We start from the raw sequence: 14,485 nt of genomic DNA on the forward strand, positions 1-14,485 counted from the left end.
CCAAGAATAGCTTCGACGGCACACCGCACCCTAATCACGGTCGCGTCTCTTGTAGGGGCTAGGTAGTGAAGTGTAGATTTTCTTGTCACTTCATGATAGCAGTCCAGGGTCGACGGAGGACAGGTAGGTAGTACTTTCAGTGGCTACATTATTTACGACCCGTTGACGGTGCGAGTCGAAGTTGCATCCACCCGCCTTTGCTGCCACCAGGCTGGAAAGGGAGCCAAGAGCTCTAGCTCCGAATTCCCTAGGGGACACATGCAAGTCCAACACCTTATCTGGCCTCCCGATCTGTGGAATGGAATGAACACCGGAAGCATTCGTCGCCTTCCTCTCTTCGTGCAACCTTTGGGCGCGCACGCAGTGTAATTACACAACAGACGGGTCGCGGACTCGCGGTATCACTTGCTGTGTGCTGGTAGATTGCCGGCAGGCCAAGTCGCTCTCGGAGCAAGACCCCTCCTGGAAGAAGGCCCGTCTCGGAAGACAGCTGCAAACCGCCAAGCCCTCCTGCACCTATAGGCACACCAAGCAAACGGGAGGCGGGCTCCCGCTTTTTAATGCAGGTTCAACTTTGCCAGTCTCGCCAGTCAACCAGGGTGTGAGTGGGTTGCATCACAGCCAGTTCTCGTCTTCCCTGCGAGGCATCCTTATCCATCTTTTATCTCTAGGATAACTCAGGCTCGCCACGGTAATTAGAGGACACCCGGGTCGCAGACGAAATCGCCGAGGGACGCTGGCACTCATTTTCCAATGATGGCTCGCACTTGACCTTCAAATCACTACGATACGATCCGACATAGCGCCAGCTGTGAATGGAGCGGTGACGGTGCCGACGAGGATTGCGTTTCGTGGTGCGGGTTTGAAACGGCTAAGCGATTGTGAGACTTTGGGACCCTGTGACGGCTTCGCGAGTGCGCAAGGACGGGGAAAAGGAGAATCAGGTCCCGCAGCCTGGGCAGAGCATCGAACCGGCCGACATGATGAATTCGTCACGAGATTCTACCGCGCGACTCCGTGCCGGATTAAATCCCCTATTGACGGCGTCATTGGGCGTCTACCACGGTCACAATTCCAACAGCACACCGCTGTCGGCCATGTCTGTCAGTTCTCACGGCGCCTTCTCATCTAACCAGACCCCCTTAAGCGCCATCCAGCCCTACAACCCGCAAGAATGGGTTTCTTCTCCGATTGCTGGACCTGGTCCCGAACGGATGCAGCATGCCCAACCCACGCAACCTTTCCAGGAACCCCAAGGTGAGTTTTCCCCTTGGTTTTTTTTCTTTGGCATTGTTTGGCTGACAAGCCGAAGCATCACCTCCGCCTCCACCCCCGTACTCGCCTCCCCGCAACCGTCCGATGAGCTTGGTGTTCGACCAGGCGCCGATGGCCAATGTGTCCGTTGCCAGAGCACCACCCCCACCGACTCAGAGGGTTACTCCCGATGCCCCGGTCGCTAATACGTCCTTCCCGCCCCCTCCTGGCGCGAGAGGTTCCTCTCGTGAGAGGCGATTTGGGCTTCCCTCGCTGGGAAGACGGCGAGAACCGGAACAACCGAGCCCGGCCATGGATTCATCCCAACAGTCGCGCCCTTTCAGTTTGATATCGCGTGTTATGCCCGGCCACCAAGCGCCTTTGACGCTTCAAATTCCACAGAGAACCGATTCAGAGGCAAGCCAGAACATGGCACCGGGCGCTCGACGAGCAGTCTCAACCCCCGCCGTTTCGACACCAACCTCAGCGCGATCGCGCTCCTCGTCCCAAGTTCGGTGGGACCCTTCCATGCCTGTCCCTCCCCCTCCCCCAGGGCCGCCGCCTTCTGCAGCCAGATCCCAGAGTGCTCAACCGATGCCGTCCGGGAGCGACCCGATTGTGTCACCGCCGACCCGGAGACCGCCTCCCAGCGGGGTCACTGCACTGGGACCGGTACCTCGCACGCCGGCGAATTGGAGCGAAGGTGATAGCATGCCGGTCTCCGTCCCGGGTGCGGACTCGGCCGACTTGGCAGCCACCCCGGGGGCTGAGACGTCGAGTATGGCAAGCTCAAGCACTGGCCTACCGCTTGACTCTGGTGTATCCTCGACGAGCTCAGGGGGTTTGACGAGAAGCCCTGCCGTCCGTGGCGAGAAGACGCTACTTGAGCGGAGGAGCGAGAGTCGGACTAGGGGAGGGAATCACGGTTCAATCGAGGCTTCAAATGCGCCGCAGCCGCTATCTGATATCGTGATACCAGGGTCGTCGGGGCTACAACGGCGCCTAACTATCGGCCGGGGTACGCCCCGGGCTGGTAGGAGCGGTGAGACTCCCAGGACGGCAGATTCGCACGAGAGCGGACAGGAATCATCTAGGACACCACGCGCCGCGGGTTCAACGCAGACTCTGTCCGGACAGGTGACACCAACCAGGCCACTACAAAATGCCCAAACGCTCCCGGAAAACCATCAGGCGCTTGCGCCTAAAGCGCTGCCGACCCCCCCAACCGGGAGCCGGTCTTCCTCATCGCACCGAGGGCTAGTTCACGATAATTCTCTTTTCACTCCCCTATCACCTTCACAAGCATTGACTAGACAGACAGTCATTACTCAGAACGTCGATCAATTTGCTATGGGAACCATTGAGCGCTTCACCGCTTTCGCCCAAAAGGAGGCATCAGCGCCGAATGATGTTGAGCGAGTTCGCTTGTTTGCGGAATTCTTTGTTAGCGAATCGCGGATTCGGCGGGAACGCTATGCAGCTGCTATCGGGGCCATGGGTTCCGAAATTCTCGATCTGACACGCGATTTGTTCCGGCCAATGCCCTCCAGGAGGGAATCGATTGCCTCAGCTACTAGCGGAACCGCCGAGCTAACGCCTCAGTCATCGGAGCCAAGGTCGCACCGTGGATCGATGGGGTCAACATTCGGCGGGAATCATGGACCGACACCCTCAACACCGGCTTCGTCTAGCCAACAGGCATCTCCTGCGACAGGGGCCCCGCCCAATCAGAATTGGCAGTCAACTAACTACATGCCATCCTTATCTCCTATCCTGAGCATGAGCGTTAGCGACGCAGTGGATGAGGAGGATTCACGAGGACGTCCCGCAAGCCGTTGGTGGGAAGCTGACTCCAGTGGAACCCCTTCGGCGAGGTTGGAGAGGTCAAAAAGGGAGTCGAAGTACATGGGAGTCCCGAAAGAAGCTCGCGAGGCTCTGCAGTGGATCGACGAGCCGCACCCTTCCCCGAGTGCAGGATCAAGCAAGCATGCATCAACAGGGTATCCGGCGGAAAAGACCGGATGGCACGACCAAGACCCGTCGACCACACCACAGCCTCTCTCACGCAACTCGCTCGCTTCCTCGTCGACGCCGAATACACCGAACCCGAACCACCTCGATGTATCACGCCTGGTGACGCTTCCTCCGCCCTACCCGCGCCATCATCCGGCTGTTAACAATAACCACCCCGAGTTAGCACCGATAAGGAGCGCAGTCCGTGCTATTAGTGACATGGCCGAGATTGAAAAGATCAAGGAACGCTTCAAGCAAGGGAGCGCCAAGCTCCGTGCCGAGGCAGCCGAGGCCGCAAAGCAGCGCCGCCAGGCGCTCCGTCAGAACCTACAGCAAGAGATTTCTACCGGCGCCATCGGGTACGCCGAAGCAGCTGCTATCGAAGCAGATGCTACTGCAGACGAGCACGCAAAGGTAAAAGAGCTCGAGAAGCAAGATTTTGACGGCTTTCAGGAAACCGTTGTCATGCCGGTCAACGAAATTCTCCAAAGCCGAATCACCAAGGCGACCGAATTATTCGATTCCCTCCGCAGCCGTCTCTTTGACGAAACTCACGAATCCAATCCCAATCTCCCCCAAGAAGAAGGCGACGAGCAGCCGGAACTCTTGGAGAAGTTGACACTCCTCAAGTGGATTTTCGAGGCGCGCGAGATGCTCCACCGCGCCCTATACGACCTCCTCTCGGACCGCAACGACCGCTACCGGGACATGGTGCTTGTTCCCTACCGACTGGCTAACCAGGACGACAAGGTCGCCTCGGCGCAAGCCTTCTTTGTCGAAGACGCGGGCAAAAGGGCACTGGCATTTGCCGAAGAAGTCCTCCATCGCACGCAGGAGTTCCGGGACGTGGTTGAGGAAACGGTGGTCCGCGGCGTCGAGGTGCAGCTCAACGCCTTCTGGGACATTGCGCCGCCGCTAAAGCGATTGCTGGACAAAATCCCTGCGGGAGACCTCGACGGGTTTGCGGTGCAGATCCCCGCAGCCGAGTTCGCCGAGAACCCGAGCTATGTCGACCACCCGCTGCAGTACCTCTTCAGCCTGCTCCTCCATGCCGAGAAGAGCACGTACCAGTTCATTGAGAGCCAGACGAACCTGCTGTGCCTGTTGCACGAGGTGAAGGAGGCCTGCGTCTCGGCCAAGGCCAGAGTCATGGAGTGTGACGGGAGAGATGCCGCACGCGTCGCTGAGATGAGGGCCCAGGAGGGCAAGAGGCTTACCGACGACCTCAAGGAGAAGGTCCGTGTCGTCCAGGACCAGTGGAATAGTGCCTTGGGCGAGACGGTTAGTGGAGTCAAGCAGCGGGTCGGGGGGTGGTTGCTTGAGACTGGGGGGTGGGATGAGAGCTTTGAGGAGGGCGGTGTTGGAGGGGTTTGACCTGGCTGGGTCAGTGAATGAGTGAGTGAGTGACAGAGAGTAGCTGCGGGGTGATTTGTGATGTTGTTGCGCTTTTCTGCCTTTTTGGGTATTGCTGGAGGAAACAAGCGGGTTGATGAGGGCTTGGTTTTTGTGGAGGTGTTATTCTTGATACCCCCGTTATCCATATCTATCTCCTCATTCTCGGAGGCAGAACACACGCTATGTATTGGATCGAACTTTTCTGGCAAGATGGAATCATCAGAGAAGGAGGCGGCTGCTTTGACATCCGGTTTGCTTCTCTTGGTTTATATTGTCTCCTTATGTCAATACCATTTACACAAACATAACCCGTCTACAAATAGAGCATGGCAAGCAATATATGAGATATGATCAGTCCATTACCGGCCATATAGTGTAGTCTCTGAAATGCCGTCGTAGTGCTATGCACTTGAAATCGCTTCTCATAGCTGCGATAAAAATCGTTGACCGGGAAGAATATTGAGTGGCTCTATAATCTATAGCGAGGTGTAAGCGGGCGGTGTAAATAAAGTGGGTGTCTGAGCAAACAAGAACAAAGGGTGGTTGATCGAGGAATCGAACCCCAAAAGAGAGGCAGGCGTTCGAGCCCGGGCAGCAGTCTGGGACAGTCTTTCGTCGACCAGAGGCTATCTAGGAATTTTCTCAACGCCCACGCTGGAACCGCTACGCCAAATCGCCATTGAAATGGTTCAACGACGTACCGGCTCCTGTTGATGACCTGAAGCCAAAAACTTCCCTATATACCCCCACCCGCCACCCAAGATGGATAAGCAGATGTACGCCATTCCGCTTCTCATCCCATCTCAGCCATTGATTTCAGATCCTATATGATGATTTGCAGTGTCCATGGTTAGCGTGCGGCAAGGACCGGTATCCTGGCAGGCGACTGTTAGGAATAATTCTCCTTATAGTGTTCTGGTGAAGATTGGTATATAGGGTTCACTCACCAGCCCGGCAGTTCCGCCAAAGGATATTCACTTGTACGATGTACAGTAGTAAGACATGTGCTGTATGTACGGCCACCCGAACGCCATGCCCTGTTTCTCTAGCTTATGATGCCTCCCCAAACCCATCTTCCATTCGCAACCCGCCAGTCGAAAAGCTCAGAAGAAAAGCACAACTTTTCTTTCTTCCTCTAGTCCTTCCCCCCTCGGGCAGTGGCACTACCCGTCACCTGTCTCTTTCTTCCCCGCTTTGCCCATGGTCATGCTCATGCTCCGAATCCCCGCCGTACTCCCTAGGCAGGTCCATGCCGACCCGCCGCGCCGTCAGCCGCACCCGCTCCTCCTCGTCCATGCCCATGCCCGGGTTGTAGCGCTCCAGCAGGGCGACGTAGGTGCGTTGTGCGCGGAGGTAGGCGAGGTATTGCTCCGCCTGGGCGAATTGGATGTCAGCTGTCGCTACTGGGGTTGATGTTGTTGGGCTGAAGTTGTCGCGCAGATGCTGGTGCAGAGGTGCGCGCGGCGATGAGAGGACGGGCCGCGCTGGCAGCTCGCGGAGGAGGGAGCGGTACAGGGACCGTAGGGTTGCTGGTTGCGGTGTCATTGCTGATGGATGGGAGGATTTTGGGCTGTTGGGTTGGTGCTTGGGCGAGGATGAGAGGGATGGCTTGTACGTGGCGAGGGTTGAGGTTGAGAGTTGAGAGTGTGAAGTTGTGAACGGCGCTGGATGGTCTGGAAAAATCGAGGTTCGATATTCAACCCTTACCCGTATCGGTGCCCTTCTCCCGGCAGGCAAGATAAGATAAGATTCTATCCATAACTTCAGTCCGCAATTCGTTTTCGAATTTAACACTCCCTAACGCTTACTCCTAAGGGCTCTGCGACGCCTATCTCCTGCCATGGCAACATTGAGACCACTATCTGCCGTCCTGGCAACACCGTCAACCACCTCCCAATTCATCCGCCATGTTTCCACGAAAACAGCGAAATCCAAGCCAGTCAAGCAGCCAAAACCGCAAACCAAACCAACGTCCCGCAATCCCACCGGCACCACCTCAACAACCCCCACGATAGACCCAGCCACACTCTCCTCCGTGTCCTACCTCCCGACACCGTCCAACAACCCAGAGCAATCCGCCCTGGCCGCGCCCATCCCACCCGTGGCCTCGCTCAAGAGCACAACCGCCCTCTTCACCTCCCGCAAGCCGCACTTCCTCTACTCGGCCGCGCGCTTCCTGCACCTGCCACAAAACAGCCACACACCCGAAGTATGCCTGCTGGGGCGCTCCAACGTGGGGAAATCAACACTGATCAACGCGCTGGCGGGCGCCGAGGGGGCGACGGCGCGCGCGAGCCACGGCCTGCGGGCGCGCGGGGCCGGGCTGGCCATCACCAGCCGCCGCGCGGGCAGCACCCAGTGCATGAACGGGTATGGGTTTGGAGTGCCGTGTAAGGAGCAGTACCTCTCCTTTGCGCAGGCCGCGCAGGAGGCGCCTAAGCGGGCGAAGAGTCGGTCTGAGAGGAGGAAGGAACATAAGGAAGAGCCGCCGCGACACCGGCTGGTTATGGTGGATATGCCTGGCTACGGTTTGGGGTCGCAGGAGGCGTGGGGGGTGGAGATTCAGAAGTATCTTGCAAGGAGGGCGATGTTGAGGGGGGCTGTGCTGTTGGTAGATGCTGTTGCGGGGATTAAGGAGGCGGATAAGATGGTTTTGGGTATGCTGAGGGATGCAGAGGTCCGTACTGCTGTGGTCCTGACCAAGGCGGATAAGCTTGGTGGTGGGGAGGATGGTAGGAAAGAGAGGGTGGATGAGGTTTGCTTGAGCGTATGGGAGGAGCTGAGGAGGGTGGAGCAGGAGAGCTTGACGTGGCTGGAAGGTGCTGAGAGGGGATGGGAGAGCGAGATTTGGGTTACTGGCGCGGGGGATCCGGAGAGTGGTGGACTTGGTGTGGCCGGTGCGAGATGGGCAATTTGTCGGATTGCGGGGATTGTGAAGGACGAGAGGGTGTTTGATGTACCTGGGGTGGTTCAGAAACCATCTGCTCCGAGGATTGTGTCCTTTGACGAGCTCATGTGGAAGGCTCCTGCTCAGCAGCGGCCTTCTTTTTAGACGTGGCAGCAGCTTTGTACATGTTTGTGTAATATATAGATTGATACCCCTTAAAAGCAGCGCAATCGGTCTAGTTGGTTCCTGGGTATTAGATGCGTTGTTCCACCCCTCCTTCGCTATGCCCATAAAATTCGCCAGCGTTTCCTACACCCCCTGACTAGGCCAGGTAAATCTTTTTAGCTCTCCTCTTCTTCTTCAGTCGAAGCCTGCTCTCAGACACGGGCATCCGCGGGTCCCGAAACATGAATCCCGGGACAAACACATCCAGCAGATTATCCCAGAACCCAATATCATATAGATTCTCCACGTCCTTCAACCTCCAAACGGCCTCCCACTCACCCACACCCGGCAAATCCGCATCTTGCGCAGGCGGCTTCCCATCCACGGTCCGCACAAGCACCTGCTCCGGTTCAACCGGCCACCTCGTCCACGCGGGCTCGATCCTCAGATCCTTGGCCCTCCCCTTCTCCATCCTGCGCTTGAACACAAACCCGTCGTCCATCTCGGCCTGCCAATCCGACCACTTCATCGACTCGTTGGTCGTCGTCCCACAGTACACCAGCCACACATGGTACCCCAGCAGGCCCCACACGAGGGGGCTGGTCATGAGGGCGAGGAGGGTGACGGCGGCCATGGCGACGCCGTCGTGCATGCCCCAGCTCCAGATGATGAGCCACTGCTTCAGGGGCATGCCCGCGCCGGCATTGGCCCGCCAGGGGAGCAGCGCCCAGTAGGGGAAGCGGGCGCGCATCTTGCTGGACATGATGTGCATGCCCAGCAGGCCGCCGTACAGCGTCAGCACGGCGGTGGAGAGCAGCAGCAGGATGAACCAGTGCTGGTTGCGGGCGCCGACGCAGTTGTTGATGAAGATGCAGTGGTGGTCGTTTTTGGCGATGCACCGCTTGCACACGGAGCAGTGCTTGGAACGCGCGGGCTTGAGGAACCGGCACGTCGAGCACTCGTTGCCCGGGTGGAACAAGGTGAAGTCGTACGGGTAGCGAGCCATTTCAGGGATGTGGTTCGCGGAAGTGACGTACCCCGGGTCGGTGAAGGCTGAGAGGTAGAGGAAGACATAGGGCAGGAGGATGGAGATGGTGCCCGTGATTTTGGTGAGCGTGCCGATCTGCGGCCAGGCTGTTGGAAGGTAGAGAAACTCGCTCCCGCCGAGGAGGACGAGGAAGAATATCTGAAAATGGTAATAAGCAGGGGTGTGGGCGTCTAGACAGAAGGCTGATATCGTACCAGGATGGTTGGGTGCTTGTCATACATCATGTAGTTGAAGAAACGCGTGCAAGAAGCCGTCACCCTCCCCTTGCTGACCACTTGATCGAAGCCCAGGACCCCGTTGGGAATGTGCACCCATATTAGGCGATGCAGCCAGGCTATTGGAGTGCGTCTACAAAGATGTGTCAGAATTATGGCCAGTTGCTTGATAGTTTCACATCTTGTCACTGAGCGGATATTTGCTACCTGAGTGCAGGAAGACGGCCAAAGAAGGTCACAAAGACCATAAACGAGATGCCGAGGACGACCAAGGCAATTGTTGCGATAGTGCCCATTCTGCTGATGTGTGCACAAACAGACGACCCGATGCATCCTACGCTGTTGCTGAAATGGCCATCCAGAAGCCGGTATTTTGGAGAGTTGCGTGTTTCTAAGAGATGCGATTGAGGTGGAAAACGCGCTTCTCTCAGGTGAGGCGAGCGGGTGAGCTGTTGGCACCTGCCGCTGCGTTTCAGCCCACACAGCGCATCATTCAGCGCTATCGCCCAGGGTCACACACCCAAGGCGTTGGTCCCCCGGGGCTGACGCCTTAGGGAAGGATCCACCTTTAACGGCTAAGTTAGGCATATATGCAATTAAACGAGCTTGTTCCCTTCTTTTACATATGGAATTGAGTCCCGTGAGAGCGCGACACGTTCCCCCCCTAACACATATCTGACACGTGAAAACGATCACGCCCAACGTAAGGTTCACGCGACTGGAACTATTCCAGGTCGTGGCGGAAAAACAACAGAACATTGATGATTTCCTTCTAAATAATCGCAACTAATACTTGATCCGGCGACAGCAGTCTTTATCCAGCGATGGGGCAAAGAACCTCCATGTTTCCAGCGCATGAGACCTACGCTACAGAACAGCCCCCACAGAAGCCGCTCTAGTTAGATTCAAGAAGCCTGACTCCCGCGCAGCAAAGCCGATTCTCTCACCTCTTCTCGAACCACATCTCAACTATCAACAGGCCCAAGACAAGAGGCGCCACTCCCCTTCCAAAACCGATTTTGCTCTTGGTCTACCTTGCGCCGTTGGACTTTCCTCGGGTTCGGCAGCACACGTTCCCAAGGCGGCCCAGCCCACGCTGGGAGCCTATCACAATGGCTGCCCCGATTGTGTATGAAGGCGTAGATGGAAAATACAAGGGCACGCTGTTTGGCGGAGTCAAGTTCTGGGTTGCTCAGCGAGTCCCAACCCGCAGTGTCCTGGTTCAAAATATCAAGGCACGCTCCCCCCCTCGATCTGTTCCCCGTAACAGGGTCCTGACTTGGCACAGGATAACGGCGGCAAGGTTGTTCTCCTGGAAAAGTATGCCGATGTGCTGATTGCAGACCCCGCCAGGAAAGATACGCCTCCGGGATCTGTCTCGTGGAAGTATATAACCGACTCGGTAAAGGAGGGAAGAATCGTCGATATTGACGAATACCGGATTAGCCGAGCGAATAATCCACGCCCGGTTGGATCGTCGAAACCGTCCAAAGGCACTAGGACCCCTTTCTCCAGGGAGGATGATGAGCTCTTGGTGAACTGGATACGCCAGCATACACACCACGGTGGCAACAAGATATACCAGGATCTCGAGGAAAAGGTGCCGTCTCTAGTTCCTAATTCCTCCGACATGGGCAAACTTACTGACATCTGCTAGTATCCGCATCACACCTGGCAATCGTGGAGGGATAGGTGGGTCAAAAAGCTCTCCCATCTCTCCAGCGGCGAGCTGTTGCAGTCCTATCCAAGCACGCTGCCGCCTCCCAACGCAGAACGGGTCGACACATCCCGAAGAACCCCAAGAGCTGCCACAGTAGCCTCCTCCCCTCAGCCAACCGTGGCTGCTCCTAGACAATCTCCCAGGAGCAGGACCCGCGTTACCGAAGAAGTCAACGGAGTTGTTACTCCATCTGAAAGATCTCAGCCGGCTAGAGCTGTCCCAGTCGAATCCCTGCCCGTCAACCCCGGTAGAAAGAGCGATGCGCCACCTAACATAACGTCTAGCACAAATGGTCCAACCAAGCAGCACTTGGAGGAGAGGCGTGCCAGAATCCGGGCCGCGAAGACAATACAGAGAATATGGAGAGGCTATTGGGCGCGGACGGTGGTGCGACGGCGGATGCCGCTGTTGAAGCGAAGGCGAAAAAAAGTCCAGGCCGCCAGGACCATACAGAGAGTTTGGAGAGGCTACCGGGTCCGGCGAGATAACCCGCGACCTTCCGGACATCAAATGGCAGCAGAGACAGAGGCAGCGCTGGCAACAGAGACAGAGGCAGCGCTGGCAGCAGAGACAGAGGCAGCACGGCAACAAACGGTGCCCGCATTTACCGAGCAGCAGTTTTGGAATATTTTCAACCATTATCGAGGCGATGGTAATCTCGTTCCGTGGGTGCAGATTGGCCCGCACACGGTAGATTTCTGGACTCTCTGGTCCTCTGTCACGGACAGGCCGCCGCCCCGTGATTGGCAGCTGGTCGCTGAGAAGCTCGGACTCAACTGGGTTGCTGAACAAGAGGTGCCAACGCTCCTGAGGGAGGCCTATCGAGAACATCTGTTCGACTTTGAATGTGCGATGCGGAAATATTGTCAGACTGTGGATGAAGAGGAAGACGAGGATGAAGAAGGAGGCGATGATGAAAACGGGGAGGAGGAGCAGGAGCAGGAGGATGATGAGGAGGAAGGCGAGGATAGGGCAGAAGTCGAGGATCGATATGAAGGCAAGCGATCACCATGGGCGGCAGCTCCTCGCACAGAACCTTCAGACCGCTCAGATGGTTTCGTGTCCTCGCCGCCTTTGCCCTTCCAACGAGCTCTTGACCAAGTTCATAGCTCAATCGCTCCTCCGTTTCTCAGTTCCTCTGCCAAGCGGCGGCGACGCGACCCAGATGAGGAGATCCCCGACACGCCTGAGTTTCGCTCCGAACTTTCACGCCAACAAGACGACTTTTCCAGAATTTGGATGACTTCGGCCCTTCAGCACACCCCAAGCAAGCGCCCCCGTTTTAGACCGCCTCCACTCCATAGGCAAACGGCAGAGCCGGAAACCCAAGATTTTCATTTTGGGTATCCCTTGCAGGATAATGGAGTGGAAGACGACGAGCTTTTTGGCCCGTCCGAGCAACTACGATCAGAATCGGATATGTTCTATCGGCCTGTTTCCGCCTTGCCGCGCCACAACCCAACATCCGAGTCGAGCGACGGATTTGAGTCCATGAACATCAAGCCCCGCATTTCGAGTCACCGGAGGCCTGTCCTCCCTTCCTCAACAGCACTCAGCCGATCCAAGGGCCCGTCATCGACTTCCACAACTCGACCTTCCCCTCCAACCAGTCTCGCCCATGCCCAGCCGCGATCTACCATTAATGCTACTAGCAACCATAATGGGAAGCCTCGCTCTTCTCCTACCACTCCTGCCACAGCGAACCATAAGCAGAAGTCTACGCAGATCATTGATCCGGGCCCCATCATAGAACACTGGGTCTCGCTCGGCTACGAAGAACCTTTCGTCGCCCGCGCTGTCAGGGCAACTGGGTGCAAAGAGGCGAATGTCGGGACTGTCATTGAGAGTCTGAGGCGAGGAGAAGGAGTTCCGAGAGGGATAAAAGGGGCGTGGACTTCAAAGGACGATAAAAGGGTGAGGGAGATTGGGCCGTGGCTGGATTCTCTTCGTGGGATGATCCCTGAACGAGGGAAGGGTAAGAGTATTAGGGGTCGGGAGGAGGATGTGTACTGGGAGTTGGCGGAAAAGCATGGCGCTGAGGCTGTTATGGATAGGAGGGTGTTTTTGAGCTTATGGGACCGCCTCTGAGATTAAGTTTTGTTGGTTCATATCTAGCGGTGGGTTGGCTCGGGCGTGGATCGGGGAGTTTGGAGTTGCGAGTATCGGTACGGTGCAAGAGCATGTGGCGGCCAGAGGCATCAGATGTTTAGTAAGGGGGGCGCTTAGATGGCTTCCGCTGGCTCCAGGGCCACCTGATTCACCAATTTATCAGCCATTACCGGTACTTCATTCAACCTCCGCTCATCAGATCATTGAATGATTTCGGATCAGTACTGACTGATAGGCGGGTTCGAGGCGGTACTGTGCCAGTTGAGAGGTTTCCTCTTGGAGCATCGCCGGCGTCATGTTGAGAGGATTCGGTTGCTTCCGTTTACTCCATTGGTTTCGTACGACACCACATCTGGGAATTCAGGGGTTCCAGGTAGTAACTTCCCAGTTGAACCTAGCAAACTGCCAATAGCGGTAACAGGTAAAGTTGTCGTGTTGTTCCGGCAGTGGCTAAAGGGCAGACGATATTCAAGCAAACGAAAACAAGATGTTTGCTCTGGCTCGGCGAGGTTGGCAAACGGCCACACCGGTACCCAACTCTATGGATGCCCACAGAAGAAGACTTAGCGGATCATAGTAAAGAAGATGAGCGCAGCTGGCGCACAATTGCGATGCGCTGGTCCTGCATATGGCAGATGCACCCAGCCGGTCAAACGCTCGCGTTTGGATACTCTGCCTGGAGACCTCAGTTACAAAGTAGGGGGCAGGCAGTATATTTTTTTTGGGTACCTAGGTAGTAAGGGCCCAACGTTCTTCCTCTACGACAAGAGCATCACCACTCCTGAGAATCCTCACTACTGCATGTCCTCATACATCATTATCCCCAACCGGGCATTCATTACGCCTTGCAAATCATCCACGCATCACAGTTGCCCTCATCCAAGGGACCAAAAGACAATGTCCTCCGCAGCCACCCCAGTGAGCCCCGCCCGAGCCCGGGCCGAGCGTATCGAAGCAAACTGCAAAATCATTTGGGGCGACGACAAGGAGTATGACATATTCCACGAAACCGATGATTACGTCTACTACATATGCTATGTGAGAACAATCATACAAAAGAATCGATTTCCAGATCCAGGGCCAGTGTTAGTACAGAGTCCAATGTGTCCCTCAGAGGCGGAAGCTTGGACGGAACTGGACAAGATGCTGGCAATTGGCGCGAAGAATGTCAAGGCTAGCCGAGACTCGGAGCGTCAAAAGTGAAGGATCAAAACTGGAGGTTTCTGGTAAAACGGGCAATGGCGAATGGACGGATTCGATAAAGTCATGGTTTGAATGGATGTGCTTGGGAACAAAGGCGTAGCTAAGGTACATGTGTCTTGAGGGGTTGAATTCCGGGGGTGGCTGCTCCATGGGGTTCTTTGCGGGTTATCTTAGTACTTAGATGTGACGAATCTCGGTCCCCTACCACTGAAAGGGACTTCTCTGAGACTGAAGGTCGAACTAAAGACGGGGTGAGGTTCGGTAGAGCCAAAGGGTCTACAACAATTGACACAAGCAAGTGTTCACACAGTAGCATAGACAACTGCTTGCATTGCTTACTGGAGAACTCTCAGAGCTCTCCAGGACAAGTGACTATATACTAGCTATTTCCCAAGGTGCTCAGTTTGCTCAGTACTGCCCTCCAACTGATCCCACTGATCACCTCTAAACATTCGTTGCTTCCTGATTCGTTCCGT

General features: G+C 56.1%; 5 protein-coding genes across 5 annotated transcripts; 4 read left to right on the plus strand and 1 right to left on the minus strand.

The window, feature by feature from the left end:
- Nucleotides 1-980: 980 nt before the first annotated feature.
- N656DRAFT_711978 (uncharacterized protein) lies at nucleotides 981-4,641 on the plus strand (the record flags this gene model as incomplete). Its single annotated transcript, XM_064811778.1, has 2 exons — nucleotides 981-1,257; nucleotides 1,313-4,641. The coding sequence occupies 2 exons, from the start codon at nucleotides 981-983 to the stop codon at nucleotides 4,639-4,641; spliced, it is 3,606 nt and encodes a 1,201-aa protein (XP_064669039.1).
- A 1,221-nt stretch (nucleotides 4,642-5,862) lies between these two features.
- Nucleotides 5,863-7,762, plus strand: N656DRAFT_837865 (uncharacterized protein; the record flags this gene model as incomplete). The annotated part of the gene is made up of 2 exons (XM_064818837.1): nucleotides 5,863-5,929; nucleotides 6,588-7,762. 2 exons carry the CDS (start codon nucleotides 5,863-5,865, stop codon nucleotides 7,712-7,714), a joined length of 1,194 nt encoding a protein of 397 aa, XP_064669040.1. The 3' UTR covers nucleotides 7,715-7,762.
- Nucleotides 7,723-9,391, minus strand: N656DRAFT_780762 (zf-DHHC-domain-containing protein). The gene is made up of 3 exons (XM_064815443.1): nucleotides 9,185-9,391; nucleotides 8,957-9,110; nucleotides 7,723-8,900 (listed from the first exon to the last, which is right to left on the minus strand). The coding sequence occupies exons 1-3, from the start codon at nucleotides 9,271-9,273 to the stop codon at nucleotides 7,872-7,874; spliced, it is 1,272 nt and encodes a 423-aa protein (XP_064669041.1). The 5' UTR covers nucleotides 9,274-9,391; the 3' UTR covers nucleotides 7,723-7,871.
- A 260-nt stretch (nucleotides 9,392-9,651) lies between these two features.
- N656DRAFT_830166 (uncharacterized protein) lies at nucleotides 9,652-12,979 on the plus strand. Its single transcript, XM_064818594.1, has 3 exons — nucleotides 9,652-10,212; nucleotides 10,266-10,577; nucleotides 10,635-12,979. Exons 1-3 carry the CDS (start codon nucleotides 10,090-10,092, stop codon nucleotides 12,783-12,785), a joined length of 2,586 nt encoding a protein of 861 aa, XP_064669042.1. The 5' UTR covers nucleotides 9,652-10,089; the 3' UTR covers nucleotides 12,786-12,979.
- Nucleotides 12,980-13,633: 654 nt separating this feature from the next.
- Nucleotides 13,634-14,043, plus strand: N656DRAFT_780764 (uncharacterized protein). Its single transcript, XM_064815444.1, has one exon. It carries the CDS (start codon nucleotides 13,704-13,706, stop codon nucleotides 14,007-14,009), a length of 306 nt encoding a protein of 101 aa, XP_064669043.1. The 5' UTR covers nucleotides 13,634-13,703; the 3' UTR covers nucleotides 14,010-14,043.
- Nucleotides 14,044-14,485: the final 442 nt, after the last annotated feature.

The sequence above is a fragment of the Canariomyces notabilis genome (genome assembly GCF_033297395.1).
Source record: "Canariomyces notabilis strain CBS 508.74 unplaced genomic scaffold N656scaffold_15, whole genome shotgun sequence".
Classification (NCBI taxonomy): Eukaryota; Fungi; Ascomycota; class Sordariomycetes; order Sordariales; family Chaetomiaceae; genus Canariomyces; species Canariomyces notabilis.

Coding starts and splice junctions, on each gene's coding strand:
- N656DRAFT_780762 (XM_064815443.1), bottom strand. CDS start 9,273: ATGGGCACTATCGCAACAATTGCCTTGGTCGTCCTCGGCATCTCGTTT. Junction 9,111..9,184: donor GGCCGTCTTCCTGCACTCAG/GTAGCAAATATC, acceptor ACATCTTTGTAG/ACGCACTCCAATAGCCTGGC. Junction 8,901..8,956: donor ACAAGCACCCAACCATCCTG/GTACGATATCAG, acceptor TACCATTTTCAG/ATATTCTTCCTCGTCCTCCT.
- N656DRAFT_780764 (XM_064815444.1), top strand. CDS start 13,704: ATGTCCTCCGCAGCCACCCCAGTGAGCCCCGCCCGAGCCCGGGCCGAG.
- N656DRAFT_830166 (XM_064818594.1), top strand. CDS start 10,090: ATGGCTGCCCCGATTGTGTATGAAGGCGTAGATGGAAAATACAAGGGC. Junction 10,213..10,265: donor TCCTGGTTCAAAATATCAAG/GCACGCTCCCCC, acceptor GACTTGGCACAG/GATAACGGCGGCAAGGTTGT. Junction 10,578..10,634: donor ACCAGGATCTCGAGGAAAAG/GTGCCGTCTCTA, acceptor GACATCTGCTAG/TATCCGCATCACACCTGGCA.